Source organism: Pecten maximus, chromosome 10 (assembly GCF_902652985.1).
Source record: "Pecten maximus chromosome 10, xPecMax1.1, whole genome shotgun sequence".
NCBI classification, from domain to species: Eukaryota; Metazoa; Mollusca; class Bivalvia; order Pectinida; family Pectinidae; genus Pecten; species Pecten maximus.
In genome coordinates, this window is record NC_047024.1 from 8,164,243 (window position 1) to 8,190,403 (window position 26,161).

Sequence of the window (26,161 nt, forward strand, 5' to 3'; positions counted from 1 at the left end):
TCCAGTGAAAGGACCTTCAAGTCTGACTCTTCATATATCATGTATCTAAATAGTGATTCACGTTAGATACAGGTAAGACATCGTTAGATACAGGTAAAACAACAGTAAAGTTCTGCTGTTGATGTCTGTATCTATTGTCTAATCTAGCTGTATCTCCTTTCCTAATCACCCATCCATCCAACGTTGACTCAGAGTTTTAAAATTTTAATTATTCCACTCATTGAATAATCTGTTTGATTTTTCTCCATTTTTAATCAGTTTCTTTTCACCCTAATTACAGCAATTTTTTATCAGTTTTTTTCTCAGAACCTAGTCATTCTGCCCGTCAGTTCCTGATGCCATAGTAAGAGATGGTCTCAGTCCCAATCACATCTTTACCTGGGCAGCCACTAGAATACGTGGTATCACAATTGGAAGAGATGGTTTAAGTGCATTGGTGACTAGTAAATGTTTTAGTTTTAAATTAATGAAGCAATAACACTTATGATATCCAGGTATTCAATGTATTGAAATTAACTTAATTAAAGGGAGATAAATCAAACATATCATAGCAAACACACTGTCCTCTTGATAACTCTAACCTAGGTGTTTGAATTGTGTAGCTATATAGGCAGGAACATATTTTATTACTTCCAAACTGAGCCCCTGCTGGGAAAGGTGAATTCTACCCATTGATAAATATTTATCATTATGGCCGTTCTGTGATAAACTATGATTCCTCGTTACTTCTGTGATGACTAGACAAGGTTGCCTTTAAAAACAAAACTACAGGAAAATAGTGAAGTAATGGAGCTACAAGACCCATGTCCAGTTGATGGATAAATGCCAGACAGCTGTCCTGGACAAGGGTCAACATGTTCTATAGTGTGGGGAGAATCACTGATTTGTGGATTGAATATGTCTGATACAGACCGAGTTACTTCGGTACATCTGGTCTAAAATGGAAGCTGTGCTCTGTAAAACAGCTTGACAGTTTTTGTGTGTAGTTAATTCTCAAGTCTAAGTACATGTACTTGTCTGCATAAGGTGAAGCTATTTATTGCCAACTGTTTCTCTACCAATCAAATGCTTTCCTGATCAACCTAGTACTCTTCAATGATAAAGTGTGGACTTCCATTTACCAATAAGAAATTAGATCTCCAACTTAAATCAGTCTTTCCACTTAATGTTTTATATTGATCAATTCTCAGATCAGACAAATGTCATGTAGAAGATACATATAATGAAATGTCTACATTGATCAACTCTTCCTCTCACCATCCCAACTTAGTTCTTATTCACACAGGCATTTCTATATCTGAAATTGCCTCCAAATGCTGTCAAATTGATAAAAGAGCAATTTAAGATTATTTAAAACTAAAGTTGGTTCAAGAAAATGATATAAAAACAGTAGAAAACCATGAAGGATTTTTAGTTACTTGTACATTTACTGATATTGAAATAAAGAGCTTCAGAATCTAAGGAAATTAAATGGTTAATGAACTTTTGTGATGGAGATCATTAGATGTTTCATTATGCCTTGGGATGACTGTGTGAGCTTTGCTGGTTTACTATCTCGCCTAAAGATCTGAGGAGAGGAACTAACAAAGTCAGAATGCAAATGTTGGTCTGTTACCGTGGCGATGCAGGACCCATGGCGGCCATTAGTAGTACTTGTACCAATATTGTGTTTGCAGCCTTATTTGGTTGCCAAATCTTCCAATAAGTAATCTGACACCTTGCCGTAAATATAAATCTAATTTCTCGACTTCGTATGATTGCACAACTTAGCTAGAACCCAGGGGTGATTCAACACTCTTAGGTAGTGGTTGAAAAGGTCGATATTCTCGGAGGAAAGTGAATTTATGTATTAGTGCAATGCCCCTTACTTCTATTATTCATTGGAACAGCCGAGATCATTCTATGTCATTACATGTGGATCTTTACAAAAGGATAATAGAAAATCTAGCTAAATCGTAGGTGTACTTCTCACGGTTTATGTACCTGACGCGTATTTATGAAAGACGTGTAATATTAATATTGACTAAAATAGCAATTTCTATCAACATTTCAAAATATAACAATATAACTGATGAAAATTGTTAATTTTCTTCATGAAATTAAATGTTCTTGACACTTTGAATTGCATAGTCATACCTCATCTTAATGAAATGGCTTAATATCTTTTGAATTCTCCTTAATAACTTATTCCCAACTTCACATCAAAATCTTGTTTCATCTATATATCTGTGTGAGGAAATTTTAAAACAGTCATACGATGCTGCGTCTTTCTTTTAGCTCCCTTGTAAATAATTGAATTGATGTTTCTGATGATTAGTAAGTTTGAACAAAGAAGACCGAAATAGTGAACTATACAAGTTAGTGTTATAACTGTAACTAATGTAAAATCAAAATTATTTGATGGCAAATTTAAAATTCAAGGTTATTAATCGAGTCACGTACCTAGTATGGATGTTAAATGGTGAAATAAAAACACATTTTTTTTTTACGAAAGTTTCTGGAGTCGAATGGGCATTTGTCTTTAAGAACGATGAATTTGGGCCCTGCTACCTTGTAAATGCAGAGTGAAGTTCAGAGTGGAACCCAGCGAATAAATCTCTAAGACAAATAGGAGGTAGAGGGAACTCTACAGGAAGAAAAATTGTTTCCAAAAACGTGATACAGATGAGAAACGGAAGATATGTGACTTAATTAGTTCAATTAAAATCATGAAGTACCTCACAAGGTATGATGTATGTGTACAAAATATCCATTTCCTGGCAGTAAATAATATTTTCTGTCATCTGTTTGTTGAAATCACTTTTATTTTTCACAATAAATGTGACCTGGATGTCGAAATGACATTAAACGTACTGTATGTAATGTATTCTGGTCAACCGTTCTCTGTAGTTTTTGGCATTTTACATGGAAGTGCAGGTGATTACGAGAAGCTATGAAGTGTCTGTTGGTTATGTATAATACGGCCACAGGATGTGGAAGAGACAATGTACATTGTTATCACATAATAGGTTCAAGGGAGATAACCACATTGTTCATTTATATGTCAGATACATACATTCACATTATGAAAATAAATTCAACTTTGTACAAAACAAAATATATGAGGGATTCATTTATGGATAGCTATACATTTACAATTCAAAATATATCATTGGAAAGGTGTTGAGTTAGTTTTACACATTAAGTTTGATACTAAGGTTTTAAAGGATTATAACACTACATTTATAATATTATTGAGGCCTGTAATTGTTTGATATACACCTTTGAATCCACTTTATCGTCTGAACCTATCTGTACTTACGTTATAGAGACTCTTAATTTAGCCTAGAATTATGATTCCATGGTTATTTCACTGTTTTTGGATGGTTTTGTTTGGTTAGAGATTATCTGACTGAACGATGAATTATTTGTCACATCAATAAAATGTTTGTAACAGCTCTACGAAAGGACATAAAGTAGATAAATAATTTATACAGAAAATTGAGATGAACAAATTATATGGATAAATTGTAGATTATTGGAAGTTGCTGACATTTTGAACATGGTGATGGTATAGGGGCCTGTTGGGGTAGGTATGGCCGACAGAAACCTTTCAGTGAAGTAAAAGCCGGGGGTCTGAGGAACAGGACCTGGCCGAGACTGTCTGATGTATGAGACATTTTTATTATCCTATCTCTGATTAATCATATTGGAATCACCTCTGTGGATATGAATTAATAACCATTAGGGCCTATATTATGGGATGGGAGGCTGCTTAGACCTCTCTATGACCTATGAACTCCATTATTCATCTGGTAAATTTATTGTCGATTTACGATACATGGTTTGACTGTAAATTGGGAGTTGATCTCCAGTGGGTATATCGCAGTTATGAAAAGTAGTGAAAAAACACATAATTTGTTTGGTTAATACTTGATTTTTATCTTTTAAAAACGTTCATACCCATAAACTTATCATACAGTGGCTACACGAACCTCATTTTTGTATCAAAATAAAAATAATTGCATGGGGCCCCATATTTCACAAATATTTGTTTGATATTCCTTAATGCTTGTCATTTGTATACAACTATACATTACATTATTTGCAAATGAATAAATAAAAATATTAGATACATGTGATGATTTGATATGAGTGAACCAGTCTTGGACATATCAAACTTTGTCCTGTGTTGGAGAGATAAAAAAACCCACCTATAATTCAACACATCATCAGATTATCTACATTACCTGACACTTACTGTTGAGTTGGCTTAGTGAAGGTCAAGGTCAACATCTACACAAACTTACTTATGTCTGAGTAAAGATATTACTTCAAAGTTTGTTGATGATTCAGACCAAAAGCACACGGATGTTTGACATTTTAACGGCAGTCAACTTTAACACCATTAATGAAGTCATAACATTTTGGCGAAATTTAAGAAGTGTTTTCTGGAAATATGATTTTTACATGTCTAGAAATGGAGCAGACATTTGGAAATTTATTTTGACGATGAAGAGAAATATCATGCTGATATCTGGGTGTGTAATGACAGCAGTCTAATTGGAGCTAGGATTACCATGGTATCTAATCTTCGACAGATGTTACATACATTCTCTCTCTATTATCTTTAATGAAGAACAATGGAGAATGGCCGTATAAATAGAGTTATAGACAAACAAAAGTTATCCTGCTCTTTCTGATTAATTTCATTAGAGGAAATTTGAATATATCTCAATGACATGTTTAATTTGTGTAGGTTTTCATTTTGCTGGTTTCAAATTTTATTCAGGGTGGAACACTTAAGGCATCATTTTGGATATGACACAACTCCATTAGTGGTTAAAGATGCATATTGATAAGAAGTAATAAGGGTCAAAGTTCAGGATAATTCGACAATGACATATGCTTGAAATTCCTGACCTTGTGCTGAGGGTTGCCACACAATACCAGATTCAAGTGATGAATTAATCGTTACCAGGGATATCTTCCAGGGATATGGGTACACAATAAATGTGTGTTTTGGAGCAGCTCTGTTACTGAAACCTTTATACTTGAATAAAATAATGTGATTTAACTAGTTCGAACAAGTTTCCATGCAGATTTGATCAGCATATAAGGCAATAAAGACAATAAAGACCATGTTAATTTGACTATTAATTGTTAAAAACAAGTCCCTGTTACTTTGATGACCGATTGGACATAACAATATGACCGATTGGACATAACAATATGACCAATTGGTCATGACAATATGACCGAGTTCGGCAATGCTTAACAAATCACAGAAATGATTATTTTGAGTATCATTGAGCAACATATTATTATTATAGTATCTTTAACTTAGGTAAACACTGGGTGTCAAGTCCTGGTAGCTGTTTTGGTAATGATGGAACAAAGTCCATAGCGAGGAACAAAGTCCATGTGACTTGATGCAATAAATAGCAAAAAAATGTGTCATTAGGTATAATTTTACCGCAAACCATGTCACCAAGTAGCATTTCACCACTTACCATATGACTATGTAATACGTTTGTATATAGAAAACTTATCAAAAGTTGTGGTTTTCTTAACCCTTCAGCAAATGTTGACATAACCTTCAGAACAATTAAGCATTAATTTAAGTTAATTTCTGACAAGCAAGTCACAGATTATACTGGTAAATACATTGTGTCTGGAAGTTCGAAGGTTGACAGATATAACATGCACTTACAGCATACGTTTGTGGAGTCATGCGAAACCAACTGATTTTGCTGCTGGAGACATCCATCGGCTTTCCCTGGAAGGACCAGCCAAAGGCACCAAGCTTTCCTTCTGTATCATACATCAGGAACACGGGGTATATTTTCTCACACGGCAAGTCTTTAGAAAGATTTCGAAAGTAGTGAAGACCTGAAAAGTAAAAAAGTAACATGATACATATTCTTTGATGAGATTTTGAATTATAACCATTGATGATGGCTTGTAAGCATTTTGTAACAGAGGTACCTACAGATATATATATAATGTTGATACTTCACATCAGTTTACTGAGGTACCTACAGATATATATAATGTTGATACTTCACATCAGTTTACTGAGGTACCTACAGATATATATAATGTTGATACTTCACATCAGTTTACTGAGGTACCTACAGATATATATAATGTTGATACTTCACATCAGTTTACTGAGGTACCTACAGATATATATAATGTTGATACTTCACATCAGTTTACTGAGGTACCTACAGATATATATAATGTTGATACTTCACATCAGTTTACTGAGGTACCTACAGATATATATAATGTTGATACTTCACATCAGTTTACTGAGGTACCTACAGATATATATAATGTTGATACTTCACATCAGTTTACTGAGGTACCTACAGATATATATAATGTTGATACTTCACATCAGTTTACTGAGGTACCTACAGATATATATAATGTTGATACTTCACATCAGTTTACTGAGGTACCTACAGATATATATAATGTTGATACTTCACATCAGTTTACTGAGGTACCTACAGATATATATAATGTTGATACTTCACATCAGTTTACTGAGGTATTACAGATATATATAATGTTGATACTTCACATCAGTTTACTGAGGTACCTACAGATATATATAATGTTGATACTTCACATCAGTTTACTGAGGTATTACAGATATATATAATGTTGATACTTCACATCAGTTTACTGAGGTATTACAGATATATATAATGTTGATACTTCACATCAGTTTACTGAGGTACCTACAGATATATATAATGTTGATACTTCACATCAGTTTACTAAGTTCTATATTCAGCCCTGGTAAGGTTGTCATTGCCTATACAGGGACCTAGGAGGATATGGCATATATACATGGGAACTCTGGCCGTGATGTTGTGATGGTTGTTTAGTCTAAAAGTGACAGAAGTAGTAACCTGATTATAAATACATCCTTCCATTAAGTTTTGTTTAGGATATCTGTTATTTATTGTACTAGTGAAACTGCTTTCCAGTTGTTTTATGTTAATTAATCTTACATAATGGCACTGGCTGAGAACTGGCAATCCTTTGTTTATACAACTGTACAGGAAATTTATCATTGAAAAATAAACTCTTGAATGAGTCAAAGCAAACACTTGCCTTTTCTTCTGTCGGAACTCGTATCATATTGAAACCGTTCTGTATCAAGGTCATCAGAAGGGCCTGTGATTTTTTTACGTAATCCTGTTATTTTTATCGGATCATCTTGCAAACTTCAGTAAGTCGAGTCACTTTCCTGACATATCATTACACATATACTGATACAATCTGTGTATTTTAAAAGAGTTAATGAATATCAGTCAACTTTTGACTACCTGTCGTGTCTTAAACAATAAGCAGACCAGCAAAGATAAGATAAATGGTATCAAATATTGGTGTGAGGAAGATGCTGTATGTCTGCACAGGTTCTCTACCTCGGAGAACTTCCTGTTCATTAGGTTGACATCTTGGCACAGCCTGAGATATAATACCAAGTTATCATCATAACAAGTTATCATCATCATATCAAGTTATAAATCAGTAGTTTTTTTACTCAGGTGTGTATTTATACATAGATATGAAACAAGTGGTGTTTCCCCGCCAGCAGTCTGCCACGTCAGGGTTTGGTGCTGAAAACATCATGGTAGTCCCGAAGAAGATAAGGATATGTTTGCCGTTTTCTGTCTTCTGTCATTTCTATCTTTGTATAAAACTTTTTAAAATGTTGGATGATATTATCATGAAATTTAAAAATGATTGTCATTTAATTGTAATTGTGTATATTGCATAGTTTTATCATTTAGTGAGTATACATAGTATGGAGTAGTTTCTCGGAGGCCCCATTGTAATACATGTATGGAGTAGTTTCTCGGAGGCCCCACTGTAATACATGTATGGAGTAGTTTCTCGGAGGCCCCACCGTAATACATGTATGGAGTAGTTTCTCGGAGGCCCCACTGTAATACATGTATGGAGTAGTTTCTCGGAGGCCCCACCGTAATACATGTATGGAGTAGTTTCTCGGGGGCCCTACTGTAATACATGTATGGAGTAGTTTCTCGGAGGCCCCAATGTAATACATGTATGGAGTAGTTTCTTAGCGGTCCCACCGTAATACATGTATGGAGTAGTTTCTCGGAGGCCCTACTGTAATACATGTATGGAGTAGTTTCTCGGAGGCCCCACCATAATACATGTATGGAGTAGTTTCTTAGAGGCCCCACTGTAATACATGTATGGAGTAGTTTCTCGGAGGCCCCACTGTAATACATGTATGGAGTAGTTTCTCGGAGGCCCCACCATAATACATGTATGGAGTAGTTTCTCGGAGGCCCCACCGTAATACATGTATGGAGTAGTTTCTCGGAGGCCCCACTGTAATACATGTATGGAGTAGTTTCTCGGAGGCCCCCACTGTTATACATGTATGGAGTAGTTTCTCGGAGGCCCCACCGTAATACATGTATGGAGTAGATTCTTAGAGGCCCCACTGTAATACATGTATGGAGTAGTTTCTCAGAGGCCCCCAGTGTAATACATGTATGGAGTAGTTTCTCGGAGGCCCCACTGTAATACATGTATGAAGTAGTTTCTCGGAGGCCCCTCCGTTACATCCGTGGCCAGTTGTGAAGGATAACTCTCTATACATGAGGGTGAAGTTAGTGGATGATTTATTCATGTCTTTAGTGGTGTCAGTATCCAAAAATAGTTATTTCTTTCTGTTCAGATATCAAGCATAATACATTTTTCACCCGAAGATGAGGGGTTTGTCTTATTTGTTGTGGTTCGTGGTGTAATTATTTTCTCTCTGATTGAAGAGTCATTGCTGTACATTGTCATCTCTTCAACTAGAAATCGGGCTGTAATTTGTCATGAATTGTTCAAAATTATCCGCTGTTTGGCTCTCTGGAGAAATATCGTATTGCCGACCATTTTGGTGTGTGTTCCTCCTAATATCTACACAGCTGACGGATTCTCTTCTGTACAGACAGCTTTACTTTCCCAGTGATACCTGATAATCTTACTTGAAATGGTGACCATTTTGTCATTTTCACATTCGAGTCTGCTTTCGGGATATTTTTTGTGCTAGATAGAAGAAAAAATGGCTGAAACCTATAAACTTGTAATGAGATTTAGGTTTGATAATTGGCCTATAGATCAAAATATATTTCAGGTTAGTTGGTTGCTGTGGTGCAGTTGATGTATCTGATCAGTAGCTACCTATCACTGATGTGCCTTTGGAGCTAGATTAATGATCTACCGAAAATTTAGCTACAAACAAGGAAAGACTTTCTCATTAGCTCCGCTGATTGTGTATGACAAAAGATTTGTGTGGAAAGATTAATGAGTAGACACAGTTATCAGAATTTCCTATTTTTTATGCAGCATGAGTTGATAGTACAAGGCTAGAAATAGTCAGAGATTTACCTCTTGTTTGTGTGATAGAATTTTACATGAAAACATTGTTCATTTGTCAAAGTCACCACATTCAATTGGATTCTTTTCAAGAGACTATTTGTCCTTCACACACATGACCCAGTAATTAAGTTTGACTTTTCGAAAATGGGTTAAATGTATTTTTTCTGGTCTTGTATCCTAGCAACTGTAGCAAAAATCAGAATTACGAAGATACGCTTTATCATTCTGTATTATATAATCAAACCACTTATATGTAATTAACATAGACAAATTCAACCTTCTGTCAATTGCCGAGAGCGAAATACGAAATATGAAACAGAACTTCCTGCATTTACAGTGTCGACTGGCATTGAGCCAAGCCAAACAATACTGACAATGGAAGGACAAGAGCCTCTATATATTGATAATTAACACATATTGTGTTATCTTCTGAGATCCTATTAGGTTTATTGGGATTTGATATTTTTCCTTTTGATTTGATTTAAGAAGCTGAATGTAACTCACAATAAAAGTTTTCGTGCGATCACCTACAGATAACATTATATGTGCATGTGCTGGGGAGTTGATTGAACTCTGTTTTTATAAAATTGGCTTAGATTTCAAAGGTACAGCTTCTTTGTCAGATCTGCCTCATTTATAATGTTCTAATGCACTTAAAATCAGTCTAGTATGGCGACAATATGTTCCGCGTCACTGAGGTCATCCAGCATGATTCATTACGCCCCAGGATTCATAACTGTAAATAATAAATGCACAATAACCCATGTGTAATATCATTTAGTTAAAGCCCTCTAAAACTCTCTTATCTGTCTAAACAAATATTTAAGAATTCATCATTTTAAGGCTTAAAGATATTCATACTTATCTAAATTAAATATCAATTTTTAATTCTGCCATTTCCTCATCACATGCTGAAGAATACCCTCAGAAAGACTGCAATCAATATTTCATTCTTCTGTTCAAACATATCAAATTCAAAATTATTCTGAAATAATAAATATTAATGTTTTAGGTAGAGTTTTACAATTAACTATCTCTGTCTACAAATCAGTTTTATAAGGAATATAAGCAAGAGAATATAAAGTGACGTCTGTCTGCTATTAAAACTAGCTGAGAGATAGTGCTGTAGCCTGGTCTCTGTCACTATACTGGGTAAGCCAGATGCATATCGGAGTTAATTAGGTTGGGTTGATTTATTATTGAATTGATGAATGTATTTGGAAGAACAAGTGAATTTTCTAAATAAACAATTCTATGATATGGTTATTGTCACTGTAATGCCAATCTTCTTTGTCTGCAGTTTAACATTATCTCCTAACAGCACCACTATCCACTTTCTGGAATACTTTTAAATGTTTTAATTGAATCCCTGGAAAATATTACTCTCAGGAAGATTGCTGTCGATTATAATTTGGAACTCTATTTTCATGAAGTACACAAATTACTTAAACTAAATGTTGAGCTGATGAGTTAAATGAGGATCTGTATTTCTCCGTAGAAAACCAAGAGGTTTCTCACCTTATAATTATGTTCGTGACATCATTAATTACCCTGCAATTGCTTAATTATATTTTTCTGTGTTTTTGTATGCAAATTAACATTTTTAGAGTTTGTACTCTTACACAAAGTATGATTAGATACATTCTTGTTTATATTCGGTTTCTATCTAATGTGAAATATCATTACCGTATGTCTTAAATAATTCACAGATTGAATTTGATATCCTTTCTCTGCATCCTTACATCAGGACTCTGTTTAGGTCTATCAGATATGGTGTCTTAAAAATGTACAATTCTGATTCTGATTCCGATTCTGATTCCGCTGAATGGCAACTGGTACTTGTTACATCTGATCTCTGAATTTAGAACTCTCCTATTTCCATAACGATGCGTCACGTAGAGGATGCCAAGAGAAAGAAGTGAGAAAGCCATCCATTGCTCAACTTCTGCTCCATGTTGGGATGATTTAAACCAAGAGGGGCTAATCCTAACCACCAATTGGCCTGTGTCGGTAGACCTTTGCATGTTGGTCGGCCATTACAAGGCCGGAGAGTATAAGACTAGTGTTCTCTCATATTTTTTGGAGCTGTGATATTGACATAGGTTACATTAGTATTCGCCCCTGTATAGTAAACTGCAGTCACATGATAGGTCGCTGTAAAGCATGGTCACCTGTCAAATCTAAATTTCATGAGGGGGTGAATTATTTGGCCTTGTTTGAGGCTGGTCGGGCATTATCATCTGTAACTATCGGTTACCATGTCGCACTATAAGTAAATAATTGATAGTGTGCTAATTGAAAGATGAAAGAGAATCATGAATTGCAATGTTATGATGTATAATTCATCCTTATGTCCTTTCTGGACAGAAAGAGCCCATGGATAAAATATAAAGAACTTTACAATGTAAGTGTGAGCATGAATATTGAGGTTGATTTCTTTGCCTGGAGAGTTCTCCTGGCAGTCACGGATCTCCAGAGGGAGTTCCGAGGTGTCACATGTTAATCTTTTGACAAGCAGAATGGACATTGATTGGCACCTGCTGTCGGATAATTATGTCACATTTCTAAAATTTGGTCCCAGATTTGATTGAGGATGGGAGGCAGGACACATTCGAATAATTACTGTAACGTTTGTGTGAGATAATCAATCTCTCACCTTTTAATGTCCGGTAATGTCAAGGCCAAGTGTATGTTATGTTAGAGGATATGAATCATTAACATGTGTTAGGACTAGGTGATACAAGCTTTCTCCAGAAGAAGCTTATATGAAGGAAAGATTTTATATCGGAGTTGACTATGGTATATAATTACATATGTAATTCACACTTTTAATATGTACATTGTAATGTAATTTTTAGTGGTCAGAGTCCGTAAATATGACTTTCTAAGTTAAGTGATCTTATTAAATTAGTTTTGTGTACATATTCTGATGTTAAAACATCATTCTTAAAGAAAACAATAGAATGATGAGAATTCCGTATCTGTTACCTCCTTTGTGGAACAATATATTGGAATCCTGTTTTACTGATTTTACACCAGAGTTACTTCCCTTGGTTGTTGTATTTATCGCCATTGTACTATTGTAAGCAAATAGTCATTAAACAAGACCTTATGAGAAGAGAGAATTGGTCGTATGATTATACAGTAACATTTTCTTTGTAAAATGACTTGAAAGGCTTCGGAAATCAACGCAATCAATGTACATGTCATTTGCGGTTAAGTTTTAATAACATAATTATGGGATTTTTTTGCCTGTGAATTAAAAGCTTATGATGTACTTACCCATGGAAGGTATGAAGCTTATGATGTACTTACCCATGGAAGGTATGAAGCTTATGATGTACTTACCCATGGAAGGTATGAAGCTTATGATGTACTTACCCATGGAAGGTATGAAGCTTATGATGTACTTACCCATGGAAGGTATACAGCTTCCTGGTTTCCAGATCGGGGATAGATCCTTGGCGTGCATCGCAATCTGTTGATACATGGTGACTGGGTCTGGCCCCATCTGTATGTAGAGCCCTTTCCCGAGGGTTATACCAATCCTTGCAATAGGGTTACAGATCAACTTCGGGTGTTTGAAATAAGCTGAAGAATAGGGAGGATAAAAAGTTTATTGTATAAGAAATTGTTATTGCATTGAATTTGAAAAAAAACTAAAATGTGCTCTGAATTGGTACAAATATTTATACAAATATACAGTAAACATCAAAAGTTTCAGTGGTAATCTTTAAAAAATCTTCATTTTAATTAAAATACTGAGACAGGAAGCAATTACTGGTTCTAGCAATGAAGTACTAAAAGATAATTTCATCAGTAATCTTAATGGAATACCCAATGCTAACTAAATTGCTAATTGAATTTAAAATCTATTGAATAAAAAGATAAATTAGTAGATTGAATTAAAGGTTGTTTCTCAATGTCATTTCAGCACATTTGTAGAAATGAAAATTATCATTATCAATGAATGGATAGAGGTGTTGTTAGTGGGAATTTAAGGTTGGGGAAGATCAAAGGGGCGTCTGATTACAGGTATGTCTCACCTGTTGACCATCCCAGTAGTGAACCAGCTGTATATATATACCATAATGAATATAAAGTGCTTATCTTACCCATCAATAATTTGTACATTAATATTAATTTTGTATGGGAGTATTTATCAGTGCAGAATTACCACTTTGAAATGTCAGAAGAATTGCATTTGAAAACACGTGATTGTATATTCCTATGTGGGTAGTACTTCATCAGCTTTATAATTGGACATTTTCTTTCTCATCTTAAACTTCCTTCTTTAATAAATGCTCAAATCTAGATAAGAACTTGTAAGTACCATGGGAAATATGGGTTATAGGATTTCTGACTGAAAATAAAAGTTAAATCTACATTTTCAAATTCTGACTTATTTGATTGTTTTCTCTGCATTTCTTGGTGGTAAAAAATCATTCTTCTTCCCATCTTTCAGAGATTCTAATAAGCCTATTAGGTCGGAGATAGGGCTGATAGAAACATGTCTGCTTGTCCGCAAAAATTAATAATACCATATTGAGAAGCTATAAATTTAAATGTACGGTGGATGGCAGCTGTGTGGCAGACATTTTGTGAGAGTTGTGTTGATAATTTGTAGATGTCTATTAAAATGCTAAAACTGTTAAGTGCTTTTCCTATGATAAATATGCCATGAATGGTTGCAGACAGTGAATTTCCATTTGAAAAACCATTCAATCAGCTCATCACAATATTTTTATATTCTAGATGTGTATGAAATTGTGTGTGACCTTTGTTTGACCTTGATTAAATCCTCACATGCTTGCTGATAAACTGTTTTGACAAGAACTGGACAGAGTTTATGTGAAAATGAATATATCCTGTTGTGCTATATCTATGTGATTGCTGAATATTTCAAAAATGAAATATCAAACATGGGATTCAGAAGAATGTCTGCTTAGGAAGAGTCGAAAGGATGTTGGTTACGTAGACTCGGATTAAGTCCCTCCAGATGGAGATTAAATCTGTCATTTCAGCAGCAAATTGTATCAATATAATGGAAAAAAATGATCAGTTGATTTACTTGAATGCATTTTACATGTTCGTAGCCCTTGGGAACAAATACAGTTGTGTAACATTGTTTTTCGTGATTCAGGGATGGAGGTAATTTAACTGTAGACCAGTATCTAATGGACATTTACACCAAGCCAGCAAACATTTGTCTGACTTAGAAGTTTTACACGTCAAGAAGCTGTAAAACAGATATCCTGTAAGGTGTTTATGGTTCTCTGATATTTTTGTTTTGTTTTCTTTTAATAATTTATTTCAAAGTAATTATGTGAAAATCTTTCTACCTAGGCAAGGGAGATAACTTTATACGATGTATGAAATGCCTTTGGGGGTTATTGATTAATTCCCATGTGTATTGAACGGAGGATGTAAACAACACACAACCTCCTACAGAGACCAGCTAATCAGTAATAAAAGATTTCACTTAAAACCACTTTGTAATTAACAATGTATGCTGTTTGATGTCCAGTTTTCTTCTTTAAAATTTTTTTTTTATTTGTTGATGAACAGAGATTGGAAATATCCCCCAAATTTGCCTGAAGACTTGTATCACTGATTTCAACAAAATATTTGTTTCTTTTAAATAGATGCTGTATCTGTGATTGATTCCACGAACAAATCAACAAAGTGCTCCTCAAAATCTCAGCATCCAGCATTTCTTATTAACTCTAAAATGGATAATTTCCTTATGTGTTCACAAACTATCACATATTTAATTAACTCTTTTAAAAATTGAAAAATAAATAAATAAAAAAAAGCAGTCAAAACCCCAGCTTTTTCGGAAAATTGACCCTAGAAATCTATATACATATAGCTAGCAATATAGGTTTTCCAGATTTATAACCTGATATCAAATTGAAATAAACAATGTTAGATATCCACGGAAGAGGAGTATAGATAATGTCATCGTTATTTTGTCTCTGTCTGTTTTCCTGCCTCCTTCAGCTGTCTACTACTGTGTCCATCATGCTATTGATTGAAACATTAACATAATTATAAGGAACTTCTAATCTCTTTACAAATGAAAATTAATTTTAGAAATTCCACAAAAGATGATGAGGCTGGTTCTATCCTCAGCCAAGACGTATAATAATATCAAATATAATTTATGTCTTTGTTTCATGATTCACAAATGGTGACAAATAAATGAATGTGATTATGCTACTATCCTCCAAAGTTGGTGTCAGTTTTTGTCTGGGATTGAAACTGATGAGTTGAAACCTACTACTGCCATTAAATTTCATGCATGTCGCCTTAAAACCTGTCAAGCTTGAGAAGTAATTATAAATTTTTACTAATGGGTGCAATAGATCTTGTTTCCTTACTTGACGTTCCGATGAATAAATTCTAGTGGAAAGAGAAATACACGTATCAATTTCAAGCCAGTGACATTGGCTTATTTTTGCTGCAATCAGTTTCCCTTATAATTTCACTTTTTTTGGGTTGGTAATTTTTCATCATTGTCATGTAATGAGGAAGAATTTGGCATTGTGTTGTTGGCAAAAATTATAGATGGCTTCCAACCTAAAATCTGTCCGATTGGATTTCACACCCCTGTCTTTGACCACTTGGGGTTGCCATGGAAACAGTATTTCCCTGAAGAGTTCCTTGGCAACGCTGTAATAGATCAGGTCTAGGTATATATTTTGGTGTGAACCACATCATTTTTGGTGGTGACCATCTGCAGGGTAAAGTTGTAATTAGTAAGAGAAAGATTATCTGTCTGTAAATATATTCACTGAGGCGTCAGTTGGTCGGTTTGTCTGTCCCAGAAATATTGTGTGTTCTTAATCAAAGGTCAAAGGTCTATGTAGCTAATTGCCAAAATGGTCACATTTATGGCCTTATTGCCCCTCATGATCAGTAATGAACTATTTTGCTACACTTGCAGATCTCCAAGTCTGAGTGGAGTATCCAGGTAACCATATTTATTTTTGTATTAAATTAAACCCAGCGGTCCAGCACAATTACACTACAAGGGGGGTATGAGTGGGCTTATGGTCAGATAAATACAATAATGTCTTCTCAGGTAGCAAAATGTAACAAAAAAAAAACAACATTCTTGTTTATTTTTCTGTGTGATTCAGGTTGTGTTGGCACTACTTGATACATATATATGTATGTGTTTGTGTTTCTGTGTGATTCAGATTGTGTTGGCATTACTTGATACATATATATATATATATATGTTTTTGTTTTTCTGTGTGATTCAGATTGTGTTGGCATTACTTGGCAGCAATTTTATGATAACATTTAATTTTTTGAAGTACATCTAATTTAAGCCACGTCATGTGTGGTTATAATGTCGGTGTGGTTTAACTAACCTGTCACAGTGTACATCTGAATGCCATCTACTATATCCCCAATCATGATGGGTGGCATCACATCAATGTGTGGAAGAGGTATACTCTCATTCATAGAGTTAAATCCATTCATATTCCCGGGTATCTGTAAAAAAAAATCAAATCTCAATTAGAATGAATATCATAAAATTTACAACAAATAATGTATGTTTTGAGAAAAAACATTGCGGGAAAATATCAACCAGGATTCAGCCCATTTTCATGGCCCTGGTATTGTCACTGAAGATAAAGTGGCTCAACGTTTAAATTATGAGTTTGAATGGCACATATGGCATATAATTGTTAGCTGTTGTAACTTTTACAAAAATCAATAAAAGATGTTGAAGAATACAACAGAAATTTTGAAAAAACAATGCTGACTAGTTTATTAAGCTCTAAATGCAGGCATGGACGCCCTGAGTAACTTAATGTAGGCTTAAAATGGTTCTCTACAGTTCTGTTACACCTTCAATATGTATAACAACAATTATAGGGTAGCTCAAGATATATAGTGTACATTAAAGGAACAATACTGGTAATTATGTTACTCGTGTGGGTTGAATTTGTGGGAAATTTCAAATTCAATGAAAAAAGCCATTTAAGACATTGAGGCTTGTGTATGGAGTGGGAAACCATTAGTTTTAAACTAGAACCATCTTCCACAAATACATCAATTTTAAATTTCCATCAGTAAAAGTAGGCATGATGCAGGTTTAATTTTCGTGCTCATTGTTCTTAGAATTATTGCCTTGGTTATACTGCAATATTCTCTGTGACAATATTATACCACAAGTAGAGAGGGTAGAGTTTTATTGGGAATTCAATACTGGAATCATACAATGGAATTAACTGAATTATACTTTCGGGGCCATACAGGATACTGTAGGGGTCAGTACATTAACGGGATACTGTAGGGGTCAGTTTATTGATGGAATAATGTAGGGGTCAGTTCATTAACGGGATACTGTTAGGGGTCAGTTCATTAACAGGATACTGTAGGGGTCAGTACATTAACAGGATACTGTAGGGGTCAGTACATTAACAGGATACTGTTAGGGTCAGTTCATTAACAGGATACTGTAGGGGTCAGTACATTAACGGGATACTGTAGGGGTCAGTTCATTAACAGGATACTGTTAGGGTCAGTTCATTAACAGGATACTGTAGGGGTCAGTACATTAACGGTATACTGTAGGGGTCAGTTCATTAACAGGATACTGTTAGGGTCAGTTCATTAACAGGATACTGTAGGGGTCAGTTCATGAATGGGATACTGTAGGGGTCAGTTCATTAATGGGATACTGTAGGGGTCAGTTCATTAACAGGATACTGTTAGGGTCAGTTCATTAACAGGATACTGTAGGGGTCAGTTCATGAATGGGATACTGTAGGGGTCAGTTCATGAATGGGATACTGTAGGGGTCAGTTCATTAATGGGATACTGTAGGGGTCAGTTTATTGATGGAATAATGTAGGGGTCAGTTCATTAACGCGATACTGTAGGGGTCAGTTCATTAACGGGACACAGTAGACGTCAGTCTATTAATGGGATGCGATAGTGGTCAGTACATTAATGGGATACTGTAGGGGTCAGTTCATTAATAGGATAATGAAAGGCTCCGTTCATTAACGGGATGCTGTAGAAGTCATTTCATTAGCGGGATAATGTATTTAAGGGTCAGTAAAATTAACAGGATACTGTAGGGGTCAGTTCATTAATGGTATACTGTAGGAGTCAGTCCATTAATGGGATACTGTAGGGGTCAGTTCATTAATGGGATACTGTAGGGGTCAGTTCATTCCATATTGTACCACACAAAGAAATTAGATACTATAGTAGTTAAGTGTCATCTGTATTTTAACATTGGAGTTTGCTTAAGGCTCCTGGTGTGAGCAGAATTGAGATCACTGTTGCATGTGTGAAGCCGATGAATTTGAATAATTCTTCAAGTGGTGATTAAACAATGCATTTCAACAGATTCTAAATTATGTGTCCATACAATTGTCAACTGCAATTGGTTAATTACCAGGAAAATAATTTTATTTATGATCAGAAGAGATTATCACTCAAGATTTTCTTGGTAAATTGGACAGAAAAAATTCAAAGGCTACGGAAGATTAGCTGGAGAAAACTTGATCAATTTGTTAGTTTTTGTAATTACCACTTGTTTTCTATTCCTCAAACACTAGGCAGCGTGACACAGGGAATCTGTAAGTTGGCGCGACACAATTACTAAATTCTTCCAGATACACATGTTGGAGTACGTTTGTTATATGTTCCATTTTACTTAAGCAATTCAGATTGGCTCTGATACGAAGAAAAATTATTTGGTGAAAAAAGAACAAAAACAGTAATAATCAAGTAATTGGGAAGTTCAATTGCAGACAGGAAGCAATTGAATCCTGGAAATTGTAAAAATGGCACTGAAACTCGATAAAATCCCGTCAGGAAATCAAAGCAAATTTAAAAACAATTTGTCAATGTTGTTTGGTATCAGTCAGTTTTGGGTGAATATTTACACACCGATTTCCTCAAGGGCTGGCTAATTTCAGCTGGCAGCTCTTTCGTAACAGAAATCTCTGATTTGTATTGATTGAAGATCAAAGCATGTGTGAATGTCACACCTATCGATATAGAGGAATTGGAATTTATGGTGGTTTACTGATTGAAAGGGGTGCAGGATGGGATGAGATAGGTGCAATCTGCGATTGCTTTTACACGCCAGCTGGCAACATAACTTATATTTAGTTATATAATGTTGAGAAAATTAATTTTCTCTTTAACAGGTGAGGATTTAGGAAGTGATTGGTTTTTAAGATACTTGACAACCCCTCGAACCCCCTATACTTAGATGATTATTACGGTCTTATCTGGACAAGGTTGTGATATGTACTGCTACTGAAATCATACATTACCGGGTCTGACTCACCTCACAATGTCGACATAGAGTGACAAACAATGAATAGGTATGGAGCCACTATGGGGGGTAGTATCTAACAAGGTGGGGGTCAGTACGGAGCCACTATTGGGGGTAGTATCTAACAAGGTGGGGGTCAGTACGGAGCCACTATTGGGGGTAGTATCTAACAAGGTGGGGGTTAGTACGGAGCCACTATTGGGGGTAGTATCTAACAAGGTGGGGGTCAGTACGGAGCCACTATTGGGGGGTAGTATCTAACAAGGTGGGGGTCAGTACGGAGCCACTATTGGGGGGTAGTATCTAACAAGGTGGGGGTCAGTACGGAGCCACTATTGGGGGGTAGTATCTAACAAGGTGGGCGTCAGTACGGAGCCACTATTGGGGGGTAGTATCTAACAAGGTGGGGGTCAGTATGGAGCCACTATTGGGGGGTAGTATCTAACAAGGTGGGCGTCAGTACGGAGCCACTATTGGGGGGTAGTATCTAACAAGGTGGGGGTCAGTATGGAGCCACTATTGGGGGGTAGTATCTAACAAGGTGGGGGTCAGTACGGAGCCACTATTGGGGGGTAGTATCTAACAAGGTGGGGCGGCAGTACGGAGCCACTATTGGGGGGTAGTATCTAACAAGGTGGGGGTCAGTACGGAGCCACTATTGGGGGGTAGTATCTAACAAGGTGGGGGTCAGTACGGAGCCACTATTGGGGGGTAGTATCTAACAAGGTGGGCGTCAGTACGGAGCCACTATTGGGGGGTAGTATCTAACAAGGTGGGGGTCAGTACGGAGCCACTATTGGGGGGTAGTATCTAACAAGGTGGGGGTCAGTACGGAGCCACTATTGGGGGGTAGTATCTAACAAGGTGGGGGTCAGTACGGAGCCACTATTGGGGGGTAGTATCTAACAAGGTGGGGGTCAGTACGGAGCCACTATTGGGGGGTAGTATCTAACAAGGTGGGGGTCAGTACGGAGCCACTATTGGGGGTAGTATCTAACAAGGTGGGGGTCAGTACGGAGCCACTATTGGGGGGTAGTATCTAACAAGGTGGGGGTCAGTACGGAGCCACTATTGGGGGGTAGTATCTAACAAGGTGGGGGTCAGTACGGAGCCACTATTGGGGGGTAGTATCTAACAAGGTGGGGGTCAGTACGGAGCCACTATTGGGGGGTAGTATCTAACAAGGTGGGGGTCAGTACGGAGCCACTATTGGGGGTAGTATCTAACAAGGTGGGGGTCAGTACGGAGCCACTATTGGGGGGTAGTATCTAACAAGGTGGGGGTCAGTACGGAGCCACTATTGGGGGGTAGTATCTAACAAGGTGGGGGTCAGTACGGAGCCACTATTGGGGGTAGTATCTAACAAGGTGGGGGTCAGTACGGAGCCACTATTGGGGGTAGTATCTAACAAGGTGGGGGTCAGTACGGAGCCACTATTGGGGGTAGTATCTAACAAGGTGGGGGTCAGTACGGAGCCACTATTGGGGGTAGTATCTAACAAGGTGGGGGTCAGTACGGAGCCACTATTGGGGGTAGTATCTAACAAGGTGGGCGTCAGTACGGAGCCACTATTGGGGGTAGTATCTAACAAGGTGGGGGTCAGTATGGAGCCACTATTGGGGGGTAGTATCTAACAAGGTGGGGGTCAGTATGGAGCCAGTATTGGGGGTAGTATCTAACAAGGTGGGGGTCAGTACGGAGCCACTATTGGGGGGTAGTATCTAACAAGGTGGGGGTCAGTACGGAGCCACTATTGGGGGGTAGTATCTAACAAGGTGGGGGTCAGTATGGAGCCACTATTGGGGGTAGTATCTAACAAGGTGGGGGTCAGTACAGAGCCACTATTGGGGGGTAGTATTTAACAAGGTGGGGGTCAGTACGGAGCCACTATTGGGGGGTAGTATCTAACAAGGTGGGGATCAGTACGGAGCCACTATTGGGAGTAGTATCTAACAAGGTGGGGGTCAGTACGGAGCCACTATTGGGGGTAGTATCTAACAAGGTGGGGGTCAGTACGGAGCCACTATTGGGGGTAGTATCTAACAAGATTGGGGTCAGTATGGAGCCACTATTGGGGGGTAGTATCTAACAAGGTGGGGGTCAGTACAGAGCCACTATTGGGGGTAGTATCTAACAAGGTGGGGGTCAGTACGGAGCCACTATTGGGGGGTAGTATCTAACAAGATGGGGGTCAGTACGGAGCCACTATTGGGGGTAGTATCTAACAAGGTGGGCGTCAGTACGGAGCCACTATTGGGGGGTAGTATCTAACAAGGTGGGCGTCAGTACGGAGCCACTATTGGGGGTAGTATCTAACAAGGTGGGGGTTAGTACGGAGCCACTATTGGGGGTAGTATCTAACAAGGTGGGGGTCAGTATGGAGCCACTATTGGGGGTAGTATCTAACAAGGTGGGGGTCAGTACGGAGCCACTATTGGGGGGTAGTATCTAACAAGGTGGGGGTCAGTACGGAGCCACTATTGGGGGGTAGTATCTAACAAGGTGGGGGTCAGTACGGAGCCACTATTGGGGGGTAGTATCTAACAAGGTGGGGGTCAGTACGGAGCCACTATTGGGGGAAGTATCTAACAAGGTGGGGGTCAGTACGGAGCCACTATTGGGGGTAGTATCTAACAAGGTGGGGATCAGTACGGAGCCACTATTGGGGGTAGTATCTAACAAGGTGGGGGTCAGTACGGAGCCACTATTGGGGGGTAAGTATCTAACAAGGTGGGCGTCAGTACGGAGCCACTATTGGGGGTAGTATCTAACAAGGTGGGGGTCAGTACGGAGCCACTATTGGGGGGTAGTATCTAACAAGGTGGGCGTCAGTACGGAGCCACTATTGGGGGGTAGTATCTAACAAGGTGGGGGTCAGTACGGAGCCACTATTGGGGGTAGTATCTAACAAGGCGGGGGTCAGTATGGAGCCACTATTGGGGGGTAGTATCTAACAAGGTGGGGGTCAGTACGGAGCCACTATTGGGGGGTAGTATCTAACAAGGTGGGGGTCAGTACGGAGCCACTATTGGGGGTAGTATCTAACAAGGTGGGGGTCAGTATGGAGCCACTATTGGGGGTAGTATCTAACAAGGTGGGGGTCAGTACGGAGCCACTATTGGGGGTAGTATCTAACAAGGTGGGGGTCAGTACGGAGCCACTATTGGGGGTAGTATCTAACAAGGTGGGGGTCAGTACGGAGCCACTATTGGGGGGGTAGTATCTAACAAGGTGGGGGTCAGTACGGAGCCACTATTGGGGGTAGTATCTAACAAGGTGGGGGTCAGTACGGAGCCACTATTGGGGGTAGTATCTAACAAGGTGGGGGTCAGTACGGAGCCACTATTGGGGGTAGTATCTAACAAGGTGGGGGTCAGTACGGAGCCACTATTGGGGGTAGTATCTAACAAGGTGGGGGTCAGTACGGAGCCACTATTGGGGGGTAGTATCTAACAAGGTGGGGGTCAGTACGGAGCTACTATTGGGGGGTAGTATCTAACAAGGTACAGAGCCACTATTGGGGGTAGTATGTAACAAGGTGGGGGTCAGTACGGAGCCACTATTGGGGGTAGTATCTAACAAGGTGGGCATCGGTACGATATTTCAGCATGGAATTATTTAATCATCTAATTAAATTAGTGCTCCGTTTGACTTCAAATCTGATGTTTAACATAGCTGTGATGAGATTCTCCAATTAAGATGCTGCTTGAGTGCTCTAATTTATTCCGATTAAGAAGTGAAGGTACATCAATATCTGTAAGTTCAAAGGGATAGTATCATTGCTAACTAAAAAGCCAAAGATCTCCATTTTCAACAATTATAGGTTTTTTTTAAGTAACCTTCTGGTGCTCCTTTGAAGAATTTGTAATAATGTACGACACAGTGATGTTGTCGTTTTAAGCTTTTACTCGTATCTGATCTGAATTGTTGAGAGTAATCAGAACAGCTTTGTAATGATTCGTAGAACAAAGAATGGGTCAGGATACAATTGACCTTGATAACCGTCTAGATCATTCTGATTATAGATGTGATCTTACTATCATTGGAATATAAATTTTTGTTTTGTTAAGGTGTAGTAAATATGAAATCACTGATTTTTCATTGCATTTGTATTAATGTAGACTTGATTAACTTAGATTACTCTCCAATGTTATCACTTTTAATTCCAATAACTCGGAACTTTACCAAATAAAAAAAAAGTGGGGTGGGGGGGGGGGGGGGGGGGGTGTGTGTGTGTGTGAAATACTACCTGACTGTACAATGTACATGTTTCTGAGCGTACCATACTGTACAGGGTACATGTTTCTGAGCGTACCATACTGTACAGGGTACATGTTTCTGAGCGTACCATACTGTACAGTGTACATGTTTCTGAGCGTACCATACTGTACAGTGTACATGTTTCTGAGCGTACCTTACTGTACAATGTACATGTTTCTGAGCGTACCTTACTGTACAATGTACATGTTTCTGAGCGTACCATACTGTACAATGTTCGTGTTTCTGAGCGTACCATACTGTACAATGTTCGTGTTTCTGAGTGTACCATACTGTACAATGTTCGTGTTTCTGAGCGTACCTTACTGTACAATGTACATGTTTCTGAGCGTACCATACTGTACAATGTTCGTGTTTCTGAGCGTACCATACAGTACAATGTTCGTGTTTCTGAGCGTACCTTACAGTACAATGTTCGTGTTTCTGAGCGTACCATACTGTACAATATTCGTGTTTCTGAGCGTACCTTACAGTACAATGTTCGTGTTTCTGAGCGTACCATACTATATAATCACCTGTGATACCACATGGTTGCTGTGAGATTTTAATTGTACAGGCCCTAGAGAAATGGCTGTCTACTGCCAGGTAGGTGGCCGCCAATATTGGCCTATAATTAGGTAAGTACATGGAACCTGCTGCTAATCTCTAATTTCTCTTCACAAAAACAATAACGAAAAGGTCACCTGCCGTCGTTAGATTAAGACGGCACCAAATCGATAAAACAATCTTGTCTATGTCCTTACTACCAATCAGTTGTCTGGTGAAAGAAGATGGATAGATGAGAAAATACAACTTCATATTTAAAAGTTGTAAGAAGATAGAATCGAAGGAAAGAGAAATTCTTCAAGTGTAAGGAAACACTATGGAAAGAATATTCCCAACAGGAATTTAATATAAAAAATTTCTTATGTATGTAGAACATTCAACATTTTTCTACACCTGCATTGATCACTTACATGCAAGTTGATCAATTTCATATTTCACAAAGCCTTTTAGCAATCTTAGATGTTGGAAGTGAATTCAGAGAAGTCATCAAGATAATTGTAACAGAATTCAAAGGAGGGTATAAGAATGTCATCCAGCTTGTGATTGGCTCCTGGGAGCACAGCGTTTTGTACTTTATAAAGTGACATAATTAGTCATGATCCAACCCCTCAAAGGACCTAGTGTTCCATGTCCTTATAGGGGGTTTAATGAAGGACAGTTCCATTTTTGCGTGTTTTTTTGTCTCTGGGAAATGTTAACATTGAGGTGTGATTTTTAAAGATGACATTTCCATGACAAGAGGTTTCTGTCTCAGCATGGAATCTCAGGACAATGGGGTCCGGTTTTTGTTTCTGGTCGAGACAGAGTTCATAACACCATCATTTATTAATGTACCTTAATGTCAAATTCTAGTCTTCTCCATGGTATTCCAAGATGGTGGTCAAGTCATATCAATTAATTTCAAAATGATTTGCAATCATGGGGTTTAAGGAAGCCAGATGACTAGACTGAAAAGTGTTGTCAGTGCCCATTATATCCACTCCTCATTGTGTACATTACTGTATTTTCTAGCCAAGACTCCAAAAAACTTAGCTAAGATTATTTTTCCTTTTCCCCAAAAAGAAAAAAGCAAGAAAAAAACTTTAAAAAAACACATAAGAACTCAGTTTTGTTATGGAATTTAGCAAGAGACAAGCACCATGCAAACATCAGATTATATATAGCCATTGGTTCAATGATCAAAAAAGCCTTATGCTGAAAGTTAAGTTTTTCTTAGATGCAGATTCATGATAAAACAAAGATGTGTCATAGATTTTTTAAGGGCAAAATGAGAAAAAATTCATGAAATTTTAAAAAGAAAATCCCAAGGATAATTAGACTATATTTGGGGCGGACTGAGCCATTGTTGTTTTCAACTTTGAAGATGAAAGTGAAAATTTTGCCATTAGTGTGATTATATTGAGACATTGATGTGATTGATAATAGTTCACGGTGGTTCTGTCAACAGACACGCTGGTTGGGTTTATCATAAGACAGAATTGTGTTTTACGTTTGAATTCAAGGCCACTGTAAGGTCTGCACATTGTACTATACCCTAAAGCATCAAAGACTGCCATTTTATTCCTTACTTGTCAAAATACCTTTTAGCTTCAATTTTTTCCAGATCAA

General features: G+C 37.5%; 2 protein-coding genes across 2 annotated transcripts in view; one reads left to right on the top strand and one right to left on the bottom strand.

Annotated features, from left to right (window-relative positions):
- Positions 1-26,161, top strand: part of LOC117336762 (cysteine--tRNA ligase, cytoplasmic-like) — a 217,028-nt gene that overhangs the window by 17,612 nt on the left and 173,255 nt on the right. The gene's annotated exons all lie outside the window — the stretch shown is intronic.
- LOC117336763 overlaps positions 1-26,161 on the bottom strand; it is a 162,154-nt gene that overhangs the window by 5,357 nt on the left and 130,636 nt on the right. The window contains exons 4-6 of the mRNA XM_033897397.1: positions 16,794-16,917; positions 12,826-13,002; positions 5,693-5,871 (exon numbers count right to left, since the gene is read on the bottom strand). Coding sequence (XP_033753288.1) covers positions 5,693-5,871; positions 12,826-13,002; positions 16,794-16,917 — 480 coding nt within the window. The remainder of the gene's footprint in view (positions 1-5,692; positions 5,872-12,825; positions 13,003-16,793; positions 16,918-26,161) is intronic.